Raw genomic sequence first — 23,886 nt, 5'->3', positions numbered from 1 at the left:
ATGGAATAAGAACAATTAGCTATTAATCAGATCTCTTTGGACAGAATTATTTATAATTTGATATAAAATACCTATGAGCCAAAAATACTTGCTAGAGCGATGGGGGTTTGTTATCCAGCTTCTTATAATCAGAATGCTACTCTTGTTTCAGTGACAAAATTTAAGGAAATGATCTGTTTAAAGATGTTTATTTTATGTCATTTTGAAAGAATTATTCATATATTGGCTTCCCCTCTTCCACTGTGGAACTTGAAAGGAAAATATCTCAAAGAGACGTTCTGTCTCTTAAGATTAGAGCTAGGAGAAAGAAGACTATTTTGACAGTCTCTTGTGGTAGGGGAAAATGAAATTATACTTATGGATACCATCAGGTCAGGATAAGATTAATTTTGCTGCTTCTTTTCTCTCAGACAATTACCATCTGTATCTATGGATTTTCAATACATTAAAGGTGAGTTTTCCTTCTGGATGTTTTTGTTTTGTTTTTCACGAAAAAGGAAGATTTAATCGCCCCAGTGACAAAGAGGCATAGCAGCTGAATGCATGGACACAAGAATTATTATACGAAAGCCTGGATATTGCCATGAATATTTTCATATTCTAATGAAAAGCACAAACAAGGAATAGAAAATAGGTAATCTGAGGAGAAAGGGAGAGGGAATTTTCTCTTCTGAAAAAACATTTTTCCACCTATTTCTACGAGAACTGAAGAGACGAGAATCTGCTGTTTTCTGCTGAGCAATGTTATCATTTCTGTTTTGCAGAGTGCATGGTAATTTTGTCGTTTTTCAGAAAAGAACAGAATGGAAATTATGATATCACATATATTTTGGAACATTTAGAAGTAGCCAAAGAAGTTTCCATGTAAGGATAAATGAGACTTCTCTCGACATGTGTTGACCAGAATCTTCTTTATATTGACAATTTCTTATTCTGTGATAAGAGCGTGAGCATTGGTGATTCTTCAAGAGAGAATTTAAAGCTCATTAGCTGAATTGCCAACAATGAAGATCTTAAGGCAGAAAAATAAACTAAAGTAAAATAAAATAAACAAAAAACAGCAAATGTACTGTTATCTTCAGTTTTGGGTTCCAGTGAAAACTAATGCTTTTACATAGGAATGAAGTCTGTGATAACCCAAAATTATAAAAATGAGACACGGACATTGAAGTCTCGATACTTTAAATCCAAGGCATTTCACATAATGTAAGCCTGATTTATAATTTACAAAAATATGCATGAGAAACAGTCTATTTTCAAACCTAGAACAGTCTGATAACACGGTTATATAGAGATATATAGGTAGATATGTCAACAAAGAGCGAGTATACAGTACCTTTAACTATCTTATCCAAATAGTGAGCTTGAGAAATTAAAAAGGAAAAAAGAACAGACAGACATTTCAGAAGTGTCACATGGGACAAGGAAATTTTCAGAATTTACATGCAAATCGAGTAGCCGCGGTGGACAGGAGACTCACATCACACGACAGAGATGCACTTCGTTATCTTCTAAAATGGCAATATATTCACGTTTCAGTAAATGTGGTCATCATTCCAGGAAATACTCAGCATTTTCAAGAGAAGTGCGCAGGGCACCTGACACTACCTTTCACAGATTATCTGGAACGTACCCGCCCGGATCCTTCTGCAGATTATACTTTAATAGCCAAGTGGGACAAATGGAATCAATTCTTTTTACTAAAGAAGTAGGGAAATTTATAACGATGAGAGTTACAAATGTACAAACTTTTTGGGGGGGGGGACGTAGAAAATCATGCTAATTTTTAAAAGTTTGCTTTTAATGAAGTAGTTTTGTAAGGGTTGCGTGGTTGAGGGCAAAAAGGACAACACGGAAGCCGTGGAGGGACCGTTTTTGTGTGTTCTGATGTTGTCTTTCTTCAACCCAAGAGAGAAACCCACCAAAATCCTGCTGCCCTCGCCTTCTGTCTTGAGCCACTTGTGTATTTACCTATTTATCAAACTTTAACGTCTAGTAAATAAGCAAAAAAGGGAAGTAATTAAGAATCTTGGAGTAAATGGAGCAAATTTAATATACTATAAAAAGGTATGTATACATTCCATAGAGAACGATTACCCAGGAGCCCTTGACTATACGTCTGCTGGATGGTGGCGTATTGCGTAGGTAATCCATGATGAAATACAGACTCTCCTAAGATCCTGTTTCTTTTCAGGATTCGTCCTGGAGCAGCCACATTTCTCACAATGGTTCCTTAGGAACAGCCAGGATTAAGACCAAAGTCTCTTCCTGTACCTATCCATTTAATCTTTCATGAGGTTACAAGCAGGCTATACCTTTCCTCTCGAACAGAGGCATCCATACCTCTCTCCCCTCGCTTGGTGCAGAGATGTTAATATATTCTTAATAAGCCTGAAATCTTCTTGCTTTGTCAAAACTCATACATCTTTAATGATCTAAAATTGCTTTTCAAAGATGCTTATGTTGATGATTTTTCATTACTGACACATGCAAGTGATAGCCGAACTCGTAACAGAATGATTTAAACTTGAACTTGCAGTTCAGCCACTCAGGTCTGCTAGTTCTGTCAGGTGCATAAACAAAACCATAAAGGCTTCTGACACATCTGCACTGTGGATATAAAAGGCTTCTTCACGTTGCCACAGGATTCTGTTAGAGGCTCCTAAATTGCATTTAAACGTAAGTGTTTACAACTAATTGACAATATATTGCAGGGGAAATTAAGGTGAAGAAGAAACACTCTTAGGTACGGCTCTGAAATGAGAACTTAATGAAAATAACTATTTTCAAACGTTAAAATAAAAATGTACTATGGTTTAACATCATGCATGCAATTTCTCAGTAATCCCTTATGAACATTATATAATCTAGTAGAAATTCCTAATAGCTCAAGTTGATGACCTAAACATAAACAGAGTGTCTTATTTAAAAAGGAGTTTCTGATCCAGACAGGGTAGTATTTTTGAAGGAATTCTTAATTCATAAAAACTAATCACACTGATCATAGTTGGAGAGCCTTTTGCTTTAACTTTGGGTCCACTTCAGTTAACACAACCAAAATAAGGAATGCAATTAATTCTGATCTGGATTAGTAGTTTTAAAGGAGGAATGGATTATTTCTAATCCAGCCCATTCTGTTATCTTAGCAAACAGAATCAATTACGCAAAACAGTGGCCTGATTACAGGTAAAGTTAGGTTTGCCATTGGGTCAGAAGAAAAACAAAAGTGGAGACGAAATTAGCAAATATATTTAAAATAGACAGCAGGTCAACATTTATATAACACTTTAAATATTAAAAATATTGAACACAAATGTTGCAAACAGTTAAAACCAACCGAAAGAACAGGATCTGTACTGAGAAAGAGATACCAAGATTTTTGCATTTTATATCATAGGGAGTAACTGTAAGGCTGATAGTTTCTTCCTTCCTTCCTTTCTTCCATCCTTCCATTTCTCTCTTTCTTTCTTTTCTTTTTTTTTTGAGGCTAATTGTTTCAAACCAAGACAGAAAGGGGTCAAAAAACACCATGTATATTTTGTCCTCGAAGATTAAAATTTCTGATAATACCACAAAAGCCTTGTTCTAGATGATAAAGATGCTAAAAGGAGATGTCGATAGATGAGGTTCAAATAATTATTAAGAATAATAATTGCAACAATAAAAACATCATTATATAAGCCACTACAGGAAATTATCAGAAAAATGTAGGCATGTTGCAAGAAGACATTAGGAACAATAATCGTAAAAATAATACAGTATATTTAAAAATTAATATACCTAACAATGGCTGAAATGTGCATTAAGTTGCAAAAAAACTTCTTTGAAAACTAATGAGTGTGCTCTGACGCTAAAACAAGGTCCTTCTTATTAGACCTACTCACCAAAAGTTTTAAATTTGCTTTATAGAAGAAAACTCATATAAACATCAGTGCTAGACATATAAAATGGAACCCCTAAAAAAAACTATTCTCCAGTAAAATGTATTCATAAAACACTTTCCCTGGAGTTTCAATTCTTTATCTTTTAAAAAGACCCACGTGGGACACGGTGCGTGTGTGTGTGTGTGGGGGGTGGTCAGTATTACCTTATTTCCTGTAAGAGAGTGATTCTTTTTTTTTTTTTTAATATTTTATTTATTTATTTGACAGAGAAAGATCACAAGTAGGCAGAGAGGCAGGCAGAGAGAAAGAGAGAGAGAGAGAGAGAGAGAGAGAGAGAGAGAGAAGCAGACTCCCTGCTGAGCAAAGAGCCCGATTCGGGGCTCGATCCCAGGACCTGAGATCATGACCTGAGCCGAAGGCAGCGGCTTAACCCACTGAGCCACCCAGGCACCCCAAGAGAGTGATTCTTAATCCTTCCGGGGTCTCACATCTCTGAGAAAAGTGATGAGAGCTAAGGACTCCCCCTGCCACCAACACCCACAGGACACAATGCAGGTGTGTTCACAGACTCAAAATGCTGTCTGTGGTTTCAGCTCTTCATGGGCTCTGCCCTATAAGTTGCAGACTGTGAGCACCAGGCTGATGTATTAATGATCCCCAAATTTCTAACTCTGGTCCAGGTCTAGACCAGATTCAGAGGAATGCGGGGGATGCACCTAAAATACTCCCATTCCCGCTCTGCTCCCTGAAAATAACAATAAAGGCTTACTTTGTATCAGATACTGCTCTGAACCCTCTCTAGCAGGCTCCCACTTAACCCTCCCCACAACACTAGGATATAAAATCAGTTGATACAGTGAATACAGACGGAGAGACTGAGAGGGAGAGACAGGGTATGCAAGGGCACCGACTCGGTCATGACACCTCTTCTTGCTCAGAGCTACTTTGCAATTATTTCTGATCTAACACAAATTTAAGTAGATAGCTACAAAGCCAGAAGACGGCTCTACTGTCGTCTTAGATGTCTTCTACATGGCTTCCTTGGGAAATGGCCAGGTGGGTCTAACTGAAATTGCAGAATGCAGGTGAGTGTCTTTTAAATGTCAGAGCTAATTCTTGGTCTGTATTGTCTCTCTTTCAAAATACATTCAGACACACAGTCATCTCTAGAACCTAACGGATGAAATGACTGCTTGGGTTTCTAGCCCATGCGTTTGGAAGTCCATGGTCTACTTGCTGGTTCAGGTGGGCAAAGATTCGGTGCAACTGTCGATGGGGAAGAAAGTTTGGGTCATCAAGAATATTTTTATCATATGAATAGCCCAGAGACCTCCTGTATCACCCAAGCAAATGGGAAGTACTGTTCCTTTTCACACACTCCCCTCTAGATGTTTCTTTTTAAAAAGATTTCTTTTTTCAAAGCCTCTAATGCCCTATATTCCCCTCTGTGTTTTAGGGAAGACAGAGGAGATGGACACAAACTATTCTACTCTCATTTGTACCCTGTAGTAAGGATCTGGAGTCCTGAGGGGGGACCTTGGTCATATTTAGTCTTGAACAGTTTTTAATTCCTAATGCATACTCTAGAAAGGAAGAGTAATTTTTTGGAAAGTCTACCTACATATTGTTGGCTCATCTGCTAATCTATCAAAATTATGGGCACCCACCTCCCTCCGTGTCCTTTAGTTATCGGACTCTTTCCTTTTTTCTCACCGAGTCCTTGTCATGGAAGAAGTCTAGGAGCATGAACACTAGGGTCAATGTGAAAGGAGAAGACAAGAATCACGAACTAGGAGTCTTAATATCTGCTGAACAAAATGATGAAATGTCCTTATTACATGTGTTTGGAGCTTTTGAAGAAACTCTATGAATAACACAGAGGATGCTCCTCAGAAGCACATGTCAACAAAACCTCATTTCCCCAAAATCCTTCCACTCTCTTTCAAGCATCTGTTCCTCTCCCCTCTTTCAACCTATCCATCCTAACTACATACAATAGTATTAACAATAACTACCATTTACTGTTCTTACTAAGTGCTGAAAACTATGCTAAACGTTTTACATGAGAAGGCTTAACTTTCACCACCTTATGGAGTAATAGGTACTTTTATTATCTTCCCTAGTTCACAAATGAAGAAAGGGAGGTAGTGGAATAACTTTTGGTCAAAATGCTAGGAAGTGGCAAAGCCAAAATTCCAACCAGGTAGTCGTGGCCAAAGTCCATGCACTTAATAAATCAGCGATTGTCATAACTCAGAAGAATCAAAACTATGTACCTATGTAAGGTAGACCAGAAGCATCATCTGTTTTTGGAATGGCTGATAAATTTACTTGAGTGCATGAAAAAATAAGATGAAAAAAAATGTAGAAATCCTTAATTCAACTTTGACAATTAAAGGGAGAAACTAGGAAGTAAGATTAAAATCCAAACTAATTTAAAATATTAATCTATCGACACAGCTTCATAAATATGAGAGTGCCTTATGTAGACTAAAGAAAACTTTATGATAAGATCTGCTGTAACCGGGGGTGCCCTGGTGGCTCAGTCGGTTAAGAGGCTGCCTTCGGCTCAGGTCATGATCCCAGGGTCCTGGGATGGAGCCCCGCATCGGGCTCCCTGCTCAGAGGGGAGCCTGCTTCTCCCTCTGCCTGCCACTCCCCCTGCTTGTGCTCTTTCTCTCTCTGACAAAAAAATAAATAAAATCTTAAAAAAAAAAAAAAAGAATTGCTGTAACCTGTTCTCAAAACCCAAAGTTTGGAAAACCAATAGGCAAGATATTAAAACTGAGAGGGGAAAACCAAGAAAAAATTAAAACAAGTGAGTTTGAAAAATAAAAGAACAGAAGTAGTTTCATTAAGGTATAAATTCTGCGTAAGAAAAGTCTTTTGAGTGGTAGTCCCAAAAAAGGTTGCTCATTTAAAGAAGAGGTCAGAGGAGGATATATATCTGCTTTGGGGGAAGAAATGGGATATTTGGAGGTCTACACAGAATGGGATCAATGCCAAATTTGCTTTCCTTTTAGTGTGAAAAAAAATTCTTAAAAACACAAAGAAGAAACAAGGCCAAACCAAGTTGGTTGTATATCCATTAGACAGCTCACAAGGGACAAATGCAAATAGTTTGTGTATACATAGTTGCTGGTGTATATCGTTATGAACTATTCTATTCGCATTGTTTCTACCGTCGACAATATGATTGGTTGGCGCATGTTAAATAGTACAGTATTTTCACTGGGCCACTGAGTTCACGTCTACGTAGAGCCTAGACACAGGCAAATAGCATGGAATCCAGAAGCTGGAAATGTTTCTCAGTTTAATTACAACAATAAAATCTTAGGGACCTGTCTTCAAGAGAGGATAATTCAATCAGATGAGTACATAATAAAACACAGACATATTCTTTACTATGGCGATTACCGCAACGTCCTTGGAATTGAGGACAAATTTTTATTTAGCAGTGTGTGTTTCCTTATACTTTATAACCCAGACTTAAAAAATGATTCACATTAGTATCTCATTAAAGTTGTAAGTAGGTATCATTCTTAGATTATTCACTACCAGTTCCTGGAGGATGACAGGAAAGCAACAGTCTGCAAATAAGTACATATTAAATCCATTTATTCCAATCAGTAACTGTTCAAATCAGCGTGCATGCCGCACACCCATTGGTTTGATGTTCCTTAATTGGTACACACTGTCAATTACTGAATGCCTTGTCATAAAGGATTATGGCAGTGATCTAATTTTAAACGCCATAAAACAATTTACTTGGACCCCCCCACATTAGGTTCTCCCTCCCCATAAGAATTCTCATTCTAAGATTAGAATAAAACATCTCAAATATTTTATCCTGTTTGGAAGAGTCACTGAATTTGAATTTTAACAACTAGAAAGTGAGGAAAACAGTCTGTGTGAGTGTGCGTGTGCTCACTTGTGTGCACATGTTTTTGGAAGGGATTTTGCTCCCCTAACATGGGCAATACATTTTTGAAAACCTGTTTTGATCAAACTTTTTTTTTGAAAATTTACATATTCTATTCCTTTTTATAGATGGGAAATTTGGTGAACAAATTATCTGTACAAAAACATTGCTTCTTACAGGTGCCCTACCCCAGCAAAATACTGGATTTCAGTTTGGAACACTACCCTAAGACATTCCAAGGGAGTGAAAAAATAGTTTCTTGATTTATGTTAGTCCAGAAAAAAAGAGACTTCATGGAAAAGGTGCTATGAGATAAACCCCATTTCATCAAGTCAGCATTGCTGGGAAAGGGCCATTATAATCTGCAAAGCTTTGTAAAGATAACCGATAGAAAAGTATTTGGTATTCTCCCCTCAGTTTAGAATTCCACGCCTCACGGTGGACGACATGCACATAATGGAAGGAGCCGCGGAACACTCAGAATGCAAATAGCGCGCTGACTCCCTGGCTTTGGCATGTACACAGTCTACACAAAGAGATGCATGTTGCTCCGCGTGTGATACAGGTGCTCTGTGGTCTTTGCACGTGGTATGATTTCATCCGCAGACCACGCACCTACACCTGTCGGTAGCGCACGTCTCCTTTAGATCTGCACTCTTCACATAAGCAAAACCACATTCACTTAGGATTTCCTAGATTTAAAAATCATCCGGCCCGTTTTGGCACCCTGATTTGGGAACTAAACTATCCGGAGACGGCTCTTAACATTAACAGATAAAAACTATAACACGGGGCACCTGGGTGGCTCAGTGGGTTAAAGCCTCTGCCTTCGGCTCAGGTCATGATCTCAGTCAGGGTCCTGGGATCGAGCCCCACATCCGGCTTTCTGCTCAGCAGGGAGCCTGCTTCCTCCTCTCTCTCTGCCTGCCTCTCTGCCTACTTGCAATCTCTGTCTGTCAAATAAATAAAATATTAAAAAAAAAAAAAAAACTATAACACAAGCATTTTTTACATTAAAGAATATTTGGATCTTTACATTGATACGATGAACTTGGTTATGACCGTGATTAAAGTGATGTCTGTATAATACTAACAAGACTAGTGGGCAGGAAGTCATAACAATATGGGAACAATATGGCTTATGGGACACCATAACAATAACCTACGGATCTGATCAATATCAGTGAGTAGCATTTCTGGGCTGCTGTCATTGCTTTTGCCTCTGTGTAAAATTTAATATTTAAGAAAAATTTCTAGAATAAGACTTGTAAGTAATTATGTAAGATATATTGGGTCTTCCTCTTATTAGTTTTCTCGAAGACACCAGGGAAGACCATAAACAGAACTGAACAATCTTTAATTCACCTAAGATAAACTGTAAGTTGTTTTGGGAAAAATAATAGATCACTGGCTCTTTTCAAAGGCAAATTACGCAGAGAGTAATTTTTCTTTATTTGTGAGAGAAGAGTGTGTGCAGATGTTTACCTCTTGCATTTTGAGCACTTACTTTGCTGCTACTAATTACCTGTCTCCTATACACTGTTTTTCACTGGTCGATGTCCATACATGGTATGTAGCCTACTAATTTCAGCTGAGAAAAGAACTGGAGGCAAGTCTAAATTTTGGAAGGCGGTATATGGTGTTTTCAATAGTTTACAATTTTCTTAAATCTTTCACAGTACCAATTAATTTCTCTTAAGTCATTTTTTTTTGTTGCTGCAATTGTTACTTTTATTTTGGCAAACCACGGGTCCTGTTATCAGCTACAATTTAAATTTTGCTGAATAAATAAAATTTATTACTGAGACAACAACGACATTATTACTGCAGCAGTTTCTACAAAAATTCAATCTTTTTTGACAGGTTCGAAGATATTAATTTCTCTTTATCACAGAAGAAAATTAATTTTTGCCTATTCCCCTATACACATACGTGCAAAAACAGTTTAAAGGAGACAGCATAGTCTAGCGCTCAAGAGTATGGTATTGGGAATGGCTCCTGTGGGTTTTGGCTCTTACCAGCTGGGCAACCATAAAAAAATTAGGTAACTTCTCTGAGCCTGGGTTCCTCCAATGGAGGTTTAATTTTACTTATTTATTTATTTACAAAGGTGTTTACTTATGTATTTGAGAGAGAGAGAGAGAGAGAGCCACCCCTGTGCTTGTAAGCAGGGCAGAGGGAGAGAGAATCCTCAAGCAGAGTGGGGAGCCTGGTGTGGCTCTCAATCTCATGACCCAGAGATCATGATCTGAGCAGAAATCAAGAGTTGGCTGCTTAACCAACTGAGCCAGCCAGGTGCCTCTCACTGGAGATTTTAAGAGATTCTATCGCTGAGGTTGTGAGGATTAAATAAGTATTGTATGCAGGGAACACTGCATTGTGCCTTAGCCCATAGTAAACACTCAATAAATACTAAGTAGTATTAATTAATCTTATTAATAAGAGAGTTTAGAAAGGACCGATGCAGGAAGTAATTGGCATCTTTTAAGAGACTCTGAAGAATGAAAGAAATCTCACTTTAATTGAAGGAGTTGGGAATTGCCAGTCGCTTTTCTCTTCAAAGTCATGAGGCCCACTCCACCCCAATAATGTCAGGATAAGCCTCCTTATTTTCTACCTCCTCCACACTGTCTCCCTTTCATGGGAACATTCGTTATGTAAACTGGCTAATTCCCAGAGTAGGCAGAACTCCACTCTCATATCAGAAGTTTTCTTCTTTTTTGTCTCCCATAAACCCTCAGCTGGTGTAGATGCACACTTTCCAATCAAAATGTGACTCAGCTTTTCGGAATAAACACACCCCAACTTGTCCTTCTAGACTGTGTGTTCCCTCATTAATAACTACTTAAGCAAGGCAAGTCCCTATGTCCTAATGGCATATAGATATCTTTATAAACATCTATAAATACAACTCTCTTTTTATAGGAACTACTTGGAAAGGAAGACACGTAAATACCCTATTTTATATGCATTTCTCTAACCTTACATTGCAACTTTGCAGACAATTTTTCATTTTGCTCTTCAGTCTCAAGTGTACTGAGCAGATACGGTGGAATATATGTTGCTGACGTTTTGTAGCAGAACGCTGTTAAGTCTGGGGGTCCCCATTGCTCAGCACAGGAGGAAACCCACTCTCCACCAAGCCGGTTCCCCCAACAGCTTGTGGCCGTTCCTGTGGGTGCCATGCGGACACATGAAATCCATGCAATCATAGCAGACACACACGTAGGCTTGCATTGCCTGGTTTGTACCTATACTGATCACAGTTCGGAGGACAATGCTTTTGGGGGCAGGTATGTGTCATCTTACAGATACCTGTTTTTTTAATGGCAGGTATATGGTGATTTTTTTTTTTCCCCACACACATCAATGCATTTGGAGTGGGTTACTCACGTGCATAATAATCACTCCTGGGGACTCATCTTAAAAGCCAAGAGTTGGGAGTGTATGTGAAAAGCATTATTTTACCTTTCATTGTTCATGGGGGGACTAATTAATGAATACCTAATGCCATTAATTTACAATTAGATCACTTATGTTTAACCACATGCTTTCTATGCATACATATATAAATATTAATTTTGAATAGAATGATAATCATTCAGCACCATAACAATTAAACAGCTGTAACCTGTCTCATGTGTTAAGTGACGGAGCTGCAGGCAAGCTCCGTAAGCAGATGGTCTTACCCACCCATGCTCAATGTTAAAGACTTTTTAAAAAAAGAGGTGTTGACAAATCAGAACAAGTAGGCATAGTTCTAATGCAAATCGGCCAATTTGCAATGTAGATTACCCTAAAAACTAATTTAGTGTACAGGAAAAAATTAAGCTCTGTTGTTAAAGGAAGACATTATATTACATTTGGATATAGTAGATTCCCCACCAACATAATTATTTGCTAATTTCATTCAACCAACAGAGTTTAATGGAAAAGCAGCTGGCAAAGTATTCATATTTATGGACTTCCTTTGACTGCTCCTTAATTTATCCAAGGCACATGTCGGCTAAACCCTAGGAATAATAGCCATATTTCAGACAGCTGTTTCCCAGCTTCACGGAAGAGGCACTCGAACAGGAGAGGGTCAATGAACCCATCATGAAGAAGAGCAATAGAAAAAAATTGGCTCCAGTCACACCATAATCTGTGAATATAATATGTTAAATATGAAAAGAGAGAAGAGGCATGGCTTCTGTGTGGACTCACACCATAAACACACTTGTATTTGAAAAAACTGGGAGGTGGAAAGGAACTGTTTTAAGATGGAAAAAGGCTATTTTCAACTTGTCACATTCAAGAAATGACAGAGATAAATTCTGCCACTGTAAGGATATTAATGTACCACTGAGGGAAGGAATCATAGCTCTTGAAATTGTGGGCTTCATTCTTCCACCCTTACATCAAAGGGGATGCAATGTTCTGACTTTTTCCTTCCGCCACTACGGTAGGAAGGTCCCCTACGTAGAACGGAAAGAACTGAAGAGCTGTGTGAACACCTCACTAGCCGGCTGGTTCTCTGCAGTTGCCTGGCTTGGGTTTTAAGGAGAATGGACGTATTTATAACCTGACGCTCCTTACAGTCTTTCTCTTCCTCGCTACCACCGTAAAATAGCTGACCACGTAATACTTTGCACCCAGTTTCACTCCCAAATGCCTTGGACCTAAATCCCTCAATAAAAGCCTTCTGATGAACTTGGCAAGAATTGAAAGGAGAGTTTTCCATCTTTATTTCTTGTTAAATTGTATATCCTGTCAACTGAGCTTTAAAACCTCCATATAGTAGATTTTGGTGGACATTCAGATCTTAGATGGCTTTTAAGAGATGCAGATCAATGAGGTGTTCCAAATGGAAAAAGATACTATAGTATATTAGTAAAGGAACACAATGGCAGGCGGTTAACAAAACAGTACGATATAAATTTGACATATGACTGGCTTTTCTTCAGATATCATGTCTCTCCATAAACTTTTAAAAGACAATTTAGGGGCTTGGTTGAGGGTTTGGTTGAGCATCGACTCTTGGTTTGGGCTCAGGTCATGATCTCAGGGTCATGAGATCAAGCCTCGCATCCAGGCTCTGTGCTCAGTGGGGAGTCTGCTTGAATTTCTCTCTCTCCCTCTGCCCCTCCTGCTTGTACTTTCTCTCTCTCTCTTTAAAATAAATACATTTTTAAAAATCATTAAAAAAAACTAAATTGACAAGATGAGAAATGAGATTTTAAAAAAGCGGCAGGGAATTCCTAGGTATGGGTATATTCATACTTAAAAAATCTGTTATGGCATATAACATTTTAATTCAGACTAACAGATTCAAAAATTCCCCTGGCATAATAATTATAATGGATAAATTATTTCTCCAAGATGCAGAGCACCTACACAGTAAATTATTTGATGAGACTTAAAAAAAAAAAAAAAACTAGCTAGAAAACCAGTAAGTTCACTTGAAAAATAAACACAAGACACTAAGAAAGGAAGAAATCAGGTTGATCAGTTCTAAAGAAATCAGGCATATTTCAATGATACCTATGATACCAATGATACCAATGATCATAAAACAGCAGAAACAATCAGCATTTTCTTATATACTGCTGCAATTTGAGAAACATGACAGTGGATTTAATCCTCCATTTTTCCCCTGAACATACTGCCTTGATAGCCGGTGGCAGTTACAGTGAGAGCTGAGCAGGAGTCAGCTTAATTTATAGCAGCTGTTGAGACCCACGTTCTATCACAGGAGGTAGATCGGGGGGAAATCTGTACACAAATAACGACCATAGCATAGAACTCATTATTATATGACTCTAAAGTATGTGAAGCCTCTTTTTTCTAAAGAACGCAAAATTCTCATCCTTGTAAGGCCATGTGTAAATCATCTATATGGACAGATACATGTTAAATCCAAATACATTCACCCACAAAACAATTACTCCATTCAGAACTGAGTTTTAGAAATTAAAAAAAAAAAAAAAGTCCCTTTCCTGAAATATAGAACACACTTAACATTTCCTGAAAGCGGATAACCATCACCGAGGTTTTACGTCTTGGGGACATCGCTAGGTTGCTGCTTCTCTTCTCTGGGGATAAATTATAGCATGAAAGATGGGACAGAGCACAAGGGGGACTCAAATGCCGATGTCAACAGTAAAAGTTGTTTATGTCTACAACAGTTACTCCCGTTCTTAGGGGTAAAGAAACTGAAGTCTGGGGAAATAAATCATCAAGATGATGAGAGAACATTGATCAAAGTGGTCCCTGGGACTATGATTTCACTGATGGTCACAGAGCAAATCAGGTGCAAGAGTTATATGAAGATTCGAATCCAAATCTTCTGGAGGATGTGTCGGACTGAAGGATGTAATTCTAAGGGGGCTCTTGAGATCTTATGAGACCTGTGTAGGCAGGTTAACAGAATGAGGATGGGATGCTATGAAGTTAAAGTTGCAAGGCGCTTCACAAAAACTTGGGAGAAGAGTCAAATTTTAGCAACTCTGAAGCTTTATAGGATACAGGTTGCTAAAGTGAGTAGAAATGAAGAGTGATGCAAAAACCTTCACACGCAGTACGGAAGACGAGACTATGACAGAAACACGGTCAAACTTATTAAAGTTTCAAATTTTGACCACTAAATTCATTTTTTTTTTTAAGATTTGTTTATTTTAGAGAGAGAGAGAAAGAGCGCACATGCATGCGTTAGTTGGGGGAAGGGCAGAGGGAGAGCGAGATAATCTCAAGCAGACTCCCAGCTGAGTGTGGGCCTGGTGCAGGGCTCGATCTCACGACCCTAGGATCATGACCCTAGGATCATGACCCTAGGATCATGACCTGAGCTGAAATCAAGAGTTGGAGGCTCAACTGACTGAACCACCCAGGCGACCCCAGTAAACTCATTTCTGCTGGTTGATGACTCCTGTAACCTAAGTTTGGAGTGAAAGACTCCTTCAGTCCCAAGCACCGAGCTGTCCCTGCTGCAGGCGCTGGCTGCCCCACACCAAACCCACAACGTCCTATCCTTTTATGCTGAACTTGGTGCACGTAAAGAAAACAAACTCCTGCAATAGGACAACTGACACAGTGCGACAAAAACCACCCAAAGCCTACAGCAATTAAAATATCAAAACAGGTGCCTGGGTGGCTCAATGGGTTAGGCGTCTGTCTTTGGCTCAGGGCATGATCCTAGGGTCCTGAGATAGAGACCTGCATTGGGCTCCCTGCTCAGTGGGGAGCCTGTTTCTCCCTCTCTATCTCTCTGCCCCTCCCCCCACCTGTGGGCCTGTTCTCTCTCTGTCAAATCAATAAAAAAAAAATCTTCAAAAAAAAAAAAAATCAAACCAGCTATCATACTGTCATCAACACGTCCTTCCTCATCAGAATGAAGCAAAATGCAGCATCGTGAATTAACTAGTAAAACAAGCATTATCTCTGTGATAGTTTTAAAAAGATTGAAACTGAGTAGAGAGAGCATTGACAACCAACTAGGGCCTCCCCCATTCGGAAAGGTCAGGTTTTGCCTCTTCAGAAGAGAGCAGAGGGCCTTATTTAAAAGAAGAAAAAGATCCCCAGGAGCCCCCGCTGGCTCAGTCCGTGGAGCACACGACTCTTGGTCTCAGGGCTGTGAGTTCAAGCCCCACACTTGGTGTAGACATTGCTTAATAAATAAAATTGAAAATACCCAGCCCATTCTGAGGGGATTACAGATTTAAATTACCCCATCTAAACTGGGAACTGAATGCACAAGACTAAAATGAAAAAATAACCTTGGGAGGCCTCCATTGGGCACTAATTTATCTCAAAGGGAAAAACAGGCATCTAAAAATCAGCCTGGTTCTCAGATCATGGGTGATACACAATGAGCTCTGAGGGAGCTTTCAAGGTTCTCCCAGGAACTGCTATTCTCTTTGTCACATTAAATTACTTAGAGTCACTGGGCCTGCAGAGCAGAGAGGCTCTTAAGAACTTGTCTTTCTTGCATGCCCCATGGGAGGCTTTTCAGCCTCTCTGGATTTTTATTGCTAACCAAGTCAGCTTCGAAGAATTTCTTTCTAGTCCATTCTGTGCCAACTCACTCCTGCTGACCCGCCCTCCACCATGTTTGACAGATCATGAGGCATCCCTGTCCACACTGTCAGGGTGTCAGCACCTGGAGGGGAGTAGCAGTTCTGGAACCAGCAAGTAATCCTGTCTTTCTGTTGGCTAATTCCTCTGCACACAGGTACAACTCAGGAGGGAAGAATCAGTCACTGTCACCTCGTCATGAGTTCCAGTTCCTAACAATCACCGCAACAGTAAGAAACATCTAGATGGTGTTTACTTGTGCCAGGTCCTGTTCTAAGTGTTCTTCCACATGTTGGAAGTCCTTTCACACACTCTGTGACCCTCTGAAGCTGTGCCGTTTTCATTCCCACTTTATAGATGAGGAAATGGAAGCACAGAGGGCTTAAGTGGTTTCCCCAAGATCACACAGGGATCGAGTAATAGAGCTGGGAGGAGAGGCAGACCCAGGTTTTGTGGAGTCTGAAAATTATATAGTGTGTGTGTGGGGGCCCTCATTAAGAAAAAGAATACCAGGGGCACCTGGGTGGCTCAGTGGGTTAAGCCTCTGCCTTCAGCTCAGGTCACGATCTCAGGGTCCTGGGATCGAGCTCCACATCGGGCTCTCTGCTCAGTGGGGAGCCTGCTTCCTCCCCTCTCTCTGCCTGCCTCTCTGCCTACTTGTGATCTCTGTCTGTCAAATAAATAGATAAAATCTTAAAAAAAAAGAAAAGAAAAAGAATACCAAATTATGAATATGAAATTAGGTATAAGGTGAGGAGTTATTTAGAGTAAGAAATCACAGGGAATTATTTTTGAGCTGATAAATGCCAAAAATGTCAGAAAAGCACACAACATTTTTTATTAAGTGCCTGACATGTCTCTAATAAATGTTTTTCTTTCTATATTTTTGGGCAATATTTATTCTTTCATTGCCTCTTTATAAGACAGTGATTTTGTAATATTTTCTATAGAGAGAAAGCAAAGATAATTCAGCCTTTATTCAATGCCATTATTTAACATAGTTCTCATTACTGATAGCTTAGAGAAGTTTCATTGGGCTTCAAAATGTGTTATTACTGATGCCACGTTAATTTTTGGCCTTATTGCTAAGCTGGGAGGACTTTATTCTGTAATAAACAAATCTCAACTACTCTGAATAGATGACATTCATTAACTACTTTGTTGTGATAGCTTCATAGAATATTATGAGTTTTAGATGATTTCACTCATATGTGGAATTTAAGAAGCAAAACAGACCAACATAGGGGAAGGAATTAAAAAAAAAAGAGAGAGGGAGGCAAAGCACAAGAGACTCTTAACTACAGAGAACAAATGGAGGGTTTCTGGAGGGAGGTGGGTGGGGGATGGGCTCAATGGGGGATGGGTTTTAAGGAAGGCACACGGTGCTCTATGTATGTGATGAATCACTGAATTTTACTCCTGAAACCAATATTGTACTATATGCAACTAACCGGGATTTAAATAAAACCTGAAACAAGAACAAACACAAAAGAATATCAGGAGTTTTATATCATCTTTGTCAACATCAGTATTCCACGTCACATAGACAAGAAATCTTCTTCTGCGACGTTCCTATGATTCAGGGCTACACTGCAGCGAGCACGCGTGACTTCACACCCCAATGAACTCAATTTTGCAACACTGCTCTCAGGTTTGTGCCCTCAAAAATGCAAGAATTTGGATACATTGCTCAGAGAAGAAATAATGGTCAAAAAGGAGAAAATCGTGGCAAGTTTATAATTAACTAATTTCCATTCTCAAGTACATTTCTGACAGGAGGAAAGGTCCCTTTCGATGAGGTATTTTTCAATACATCTGATGGCAAGAGGAATTTTCCACAGACTAACTTCCGTTTCCGAACAATTCAGACCTTGTTTCTCCTCCACTACCTATTTACTTCTGGTGCCGGGCTCCGCAGGACAAATTCATAGCTTCACATAATCTCTGACCCTGGACTTCCTTTCACTAGGTGAGTCAGCAGGTGGTACAAATATCCCTGGGTGGCTGGTAATAACAACCACAAACAGCAATGATTTCACACCTCATAAATATATCCAATTAAATCTAAACTAAATGCTTCCCCAGCTCGAAGTCTCCTTAGCTGAATCCTCCAAGTGCCCATAGTCACTCCAGGACCATCCTATACAAGGAAAGGTGAGATGGAAAGGAAGTTGAAGAGCAAAATAAAATAATAAAGGTCCTAACTGATTTGCAAGTTTTCGATGAACATGTGACCCTATAAACCCACGGTCCCCTTGTAAGATCTTTAAAGGGCCTGTGCAAGTGAGATGCTCCGACCTTTTCCAGTTTGACAATAAATAAGTCACTGGACCTAACAGGGACCCAGGCAGGTGGCACTGGAGACCCTTTTTGAACGACTACATCACTGACACATGTGAAGCCCAACGTCTCCCAGAGCACTCATTTGCAGGTGTCACGTGGTACACAGGATTCGTTTAAGGGAGACTTAAAAAGTTTCAATAAAAATGTAAAAAGATAGTTTCTGTGTTATTAAAAATGGGATTCCCAACTTGGGAACATTACAGAAGTTACAAAGAATATTGATTTTGTAATCTAAGTGAAGTATACATCAGAGTGGCCATTCTCCCCCACCCCCACTGAATTGCCACCTATTTCTAAATTTAACAACTAAAATGCTATTCTTTCAGCATTATCCTGAATTAGAGGATAGAATTAGAACAACAAGGCTGAGCTCTGTCCACACTGGAAGAGTTTTGATCTTTCTCTCTTTTGCACCCACATTGTTTGGTGGTTAACTCCCCCAGCTTTGTGTATTTCATCTTTAATTTCTAATCTTCTGCATCCCAAAGCCCGGAGCGACCACAGTATTTAATAGAGGGATGCGGAGTACTGTATGTCTAAGTTTTGTCTGAACAAACAAAGCATGCCTTTGTGATCACTAATGATCCCATTTCCCAATGTACTAAAGAATTAGAATAAAAACAAATAGCTGGTCTTTTGTAGCTTAAAGGAATTAGGATTTCCCCTAGGCCAAATTTCCATTTGAATTGCCTGAAAGTACATGAAAATCAATGTAGCTCAATAAACAACTCTGTGTTTGAGACAGCACTGGAAGACAGATACCACAATAGACCAACTGATCTATTCTTCCTTCCTTCCATCCTTCCTTCCTCCCCCCGCCCCCCTTCCTTCCTCTTCCTTTCTGAAGGCAACCCCTCTCAAAACCCTCAACTCAAACATGGAAACTTCTGGTAAGCCATATTAGGTTACATTTTATAACAATGAAATGAAAATTTCACGTTGGATGGCAATTTTGTTTTATTTACTTATTTTTGTTTTATTTACTTATTTTTAGACGTCTTGGCACCCAAAAAACATTGCGGTTTGTGTCATTTATACTTCTAAAGACTCTTGTGCATTGGACACTATTTGCTATGCATTTTCACAAGTGATTTACACTACAATAGCCCATTTGATTCTAACAACCCTATGGAGTACATAATATAATACAAGGAAACATACTCAGAGGTTAAATGACTTGCCCAAGTTCATACTGATAGTGTAGGCAGTTAGATATGAGCAGGAAACCAGTGCTTTCCTATGGAAACCAGGTTCCAAACAGCCAGCTGGGTCACACCCCGGGGGACAGGCATGCGGTCTCCCCTACGATTACCATGATCCTACAGTTTCAACACCATGCCCCCATGGAGGAAGCCTGCCATGACAGTTCTGACAAGGACCATAGAGGGCCAAAAGCTCTGCCTCTCGGCTGGTAGGAGGAGTCCCTTAGATGACTGGCTGTACCCTAGTCATGAACGACCCTAGCTATGACCCATAACCTATTCTAACATAAAAAGGAAAGACAACCCTGAACCCCAATACAGCTGTCCCCTCAGGGCCTGCCACCTCTCCTGTCTGGACAGTGTACTTTTGCTTAAATTGCCATTAAACCCTTGCTTGGTGAAGAGTTTGGCTCTGAATTCTTTCTTGGTCCAACTCAAGAACCAAGGCTGGGGAACCGGGGGACTCAACCATTGGCAACACACTATGTAAATTCCAAAAGCTCCTTTTTTGTTTCTTCCCCCCACCAAAAGCTCTTAAACATCAGAGTATTCTGCTTCAAAATCACACACGCTACATATTATTATAGCCATGTTAAATTTGGGGGGAAAAAAACCAACGAGGGCTAGGAACAGTTAAGATACAAGTTACTGTGGATAAATTAGAGAGCTGATTTGAAAACATATCTTCTTTTTCATTTCATACTTTTTCTCATTTATGTTACCACTAACTTGCATAAGAAGTATCAAAATGTCACAGACGAGCTGATCAATAATTGCCTAATGGATAAAGAAAGAAATTCATAAATGGGAGGTAATGGAGGCATGCAAATGCCACAGGATAAAATCAAAAGCTAAATGAAACTGAGAATGAAAGGGGAATCCCCTGCTTAAATCTCGTAATTTTCCAAATAAAGCAGAAATCATCAATAAATTTTGGAATTGTAAGAGACCTCTAGGGACCCTTCAGTTAGGGACACTACTCAAGAGACTTAATGGATGGAAAAAGTTAAACAGAATTCCCCTCTTAAAAATACTCCCCAAACTAACAAAAAGAACAAACAAACCCCCAGTGTTTCACAACTAAATAATTACAGTATTGCCAAAGCTTTATAGGGATCGAGATGAAAACATTTCTTTGGGATCTCGTTCCAGGACTTAAATATGTCTTCCAACCTGAGCTTCTTCATTCTATCTAACCAATATTTGAACAGCGTAAGCCCACGTTCTCCATTTCCACCTGTGGGGAAATGGGAAATCCCAGTCAGCCTCCGGGAGACAATTCACCCAACCACAGATGGGAGCCTTCACTACGTTTGTAAGAACCTTCATGGCAGCTAACAATCAAATGTGTTATCCAGGCCCCAGCCCTGTGCCACTCACTCCTTGAGGTCACAGTCTCGCCTATGACCTCCAGGGCTCTCAGATACAAATGGGTGACTGTAGCAACAATCTCTTTTCAGCAACTGCCACCAAGAAGAGTTCTTGGGGAAGCTACAGGTTAGTAACGCTCACAATGTGGTAACTTAGGATCCATCCTTGCCCTGAATATTTAGCTGTATTGCACTCAAGAGCTGGGGATTCTGTGCACAAACATCTGTTCCACAGAGGCCGGTGTGGCATCTGCCTTGCTTCCGTGGCTAATTAACTCCAGCCACAGGCCAGAGAGCAGTTTTCCTGTCTTTCTCACCAAGAAGAAGAACAGGGAGGGCTGAAGCAACTGAGGTTGCCTTTACATGGACACAGACTCTGGTTTCTGTTAAACACATTAACAGTGAACTTACTGAATTCGCCCAAGACAAGCATCTCCCAGTTTGCAGACCTGCCCTTGATCGATACAGAACTGTTCTGGCTTGTTTACAGAGAGATGGCCACATCATATTCCAATGACATCAACTCCTATTTACAAAAGCACTTAATTACAGTTAATATGTTTTAACTTGCTTCTGGGTCCTCTCCCTATTCTCACATCTTTCCTATCTCATGAGAAACAAAAATAGCAACGTGAGTGTGATAATCATTTGACCCTCTCATGGAATGGTCACATACAAAGGATGACATCAGGGTAGTTGAGCAAACTATGCCGGTGCTATTACTATTAAACTATGGTAGTGATAATTGCCAGTGGTTAATTGCTGTGGTTCAATCATGGAACTAACTCCTCTTTATTTACGAAAGGGTCCAACAGTCATAAACGCTTTTTGGGGAGGATGGGAGAAATATTTATTTTAATCACGAGACGCTGAAAGTAGATGTCCCTTGGGGCACCTGCGTGGCTCAGTTCTTAAACGTCCAACCCTCGATTTCAGCTCCGGTCATGATCTCAGGGTCATGAGATTGAGTCCTGCGTCAGGTTCTGCCCCGGGCATGGAGCCTGCTTGAGATTCTTTCTCTCCCTCTCCTTCTGCCCCTTCTCCCCTCCCCCTCTCTCTCTTAAAAAAAAAAAAAAAAAGATTTCTCTTTGCTGCATTTTCCATCTGCATGCACCACAAGTCAAAGTCTAGCTCAGAAAGGAGAAGGACTTGGGACAATGAACTTGATGGTTACTTGCCCATTTGCTGAACACATGATTCAGAATAAGAGGAAAATATGGACACATTAATAAAAATATAAAGACGGAATCTTTTCAGATAGATAGGATGTTGAGTGAGCACTCTAAACTCACAGCCTGTTTTACTATCAAAATGCCTATGGTTTTACGAAAGCGTGAATAGTTTATGAAGACAGTAAGATGACTAATGAAGAACAGTCTTTGCTTTCCACTGGGAACTTTTGTTTGCTTCTAACTGTTTAATTTCTCTTCCATTTCTCTTTCAATTAACCTCCCTGTTTGTATTCAATGAGATGGCACACAATACGGGAGAAGAAAAATCTGGCTGATTTAGGAGTGTTCTTTCATAAAGTGGCCGCTTCTTTCAGCCAGATGTGTGAGTGTTGAAACTGAGAGGAAATGCACAGAACAGTAACTATCCCAAATGAGAAAATGTACTGTGGTTTCCTGGGTTGTTTAAACCTGTGGCTCACAAAGGTCTCCTTTTAAATGGCCCCTTAGGCTTCACTGTGGATGTATACACAGGTTGTAGAAAGCGAGAAAAAGGAGTTGGATCCTTGCAAGCCAAAACTTGGAATAAGAAGCTCTCATAGACTAAAAAGAGCAAAACAGTGATCTGAGGTTCTCTGTGTCTTTTAAAGGGTCCACTCCGAAGATTCATTTTTAGACAAAGCAGGTCCTTCATTCCCACATGCTCTTATGGAGTGTAAGAGCAACAACAACAACAAAAACAATAGAAAATGGAATTGTTAACAACCATGGCAAGATATGCTAAATTGTACAGAAAAGACCTGTTATAACAAAACATCTTGTGTGCTCCCAGACAACGGAGAAGTTGTCCAAGAAGAGCTCATCTGTAGGAAACCAACCAGGTACTGTTGCCTCGCTCAGGGAAGACATCAACAGAATGATTTATTTAGTAACTTCGCGGGCAATTAAATTTGCCTACAGAAAACTTTACAGTACACTTCTTGCTTTTCCAAGCTGTGTATCCACCCATGTGTTTGCTGTTTTTCCTAGGATCCACGTAGCCAAAAATGTAACATTCCCTCCCCTACCCCCCTGTCCCAGCTAGAACCACTTCCTTTCTGAGGGGTATGCGGGTGGTGGGGTCATCCCAATTTAACGGAGTATGATTAGAGGTCTCTCTCTCCTGCCCTGCCTCTGGTAATGTGGGCATGCTGGGATTTGGGGCATGGAGCTATTGGGTCTCGGGTGCCACATTATCCTGTGTCCACAGAAAGCGACACAGATTGTGGTTGTCAACTTTTTCTGCTTTAGGGTAGTTCACAAGTGTGGTTCACATAAACACGAGGCAGCCATGGCCCTGGGAGGCTTTCTTAAGGAATAGAGGAGGGGAAAGCCATAGCAACCTCATGGCCGTGAGCACGCTGGGAATGCCAGCAACGTGCCCACTTGCAGTTTTCCTCCGGGGGAACTCTACGTTCCCGGATGTAAGGCAGTGAGCTCCTGTTCAACAAGTGAGACCCTACAGATGGTTCCAGGTGAGAGTTAACACCAGGGGCCTGACCTGTAGAAGTCCGCAGGGCTGGTGGTTGGCTGGCATCTAGAAGATTGAATGTTCTTTACAATGAGAGGGTGATTTTGCCTACCGGGAGAATCTTTCCCTCAGAGGATCTGGACTTTCGGTGGTTGTGGCTGACAGAGGTGGCCTCTTAGAGCAGCTGTAATAAAAACCTCTCAGTCTCAAATGGGCTTCCCTCAACAGAAGCACGTGTTCCTCGCACACGTGTTGGTGTAGCTCACTGTGGGAGAAAGGTCCATGCTCCATGTGACCGCTCTTGGTGGGAGAGAAGGAACACAGGAAGCCTGTGAGTGGATTTCTCCAGACACCACCTGATGGGGGCTTTTTCCTTCCTGACAATTAATACAGTCATGAGCACAAGTGCTCTGAGTCTGTGAGCCCTCCTGTGG

The 23,886-nt window shown here is 40.1% G+C and overlaps 1 protein-coding gene across 9 annotated transcripts in view; it reads right to left on the bottom strand.

The window, feature by feature from the left end:
• The window catches only part of TENM3 (teneurin transmembrane protein 3), a gene marked incomplete at its 5' end in the record, with an annotated part of 433,573 nt that overhangs the window by 74,769 nt on the left and 334,918 nt on the right, over positions 1 to 23,886 (bottom strand). Inside the window, one exon of one of the 9 annotated variants that reach the window (XM_080797212.1) lies at positions 1,337 to 1,363. The exons of the other annotated variants lie outside the window; for them this stretch is intronic. Coding sequence (XP_080653338.1) covers positions 1,337 to 1,363 — 27 coding nt within the window. The remainder of the gene's footprint in view (positions 1 to 1,336; positions 1,364 to 23,886) is intronic. 9 annotated transcript variants of the gene reach the window in all.

Source organism: Martes martes (assembly GCF_963455335.1).
Source record: "Martes martes genome assembly, chromosome: 2".
Lineage (NCBI taxonomy): Eukaryota > Metazoa > Chordata > Mammalia > Carnivora > Mustelidae > Martes > Martes martes.
This window is presented reverse-complemented; position numbering and strand designations above follow the sequence as displayed.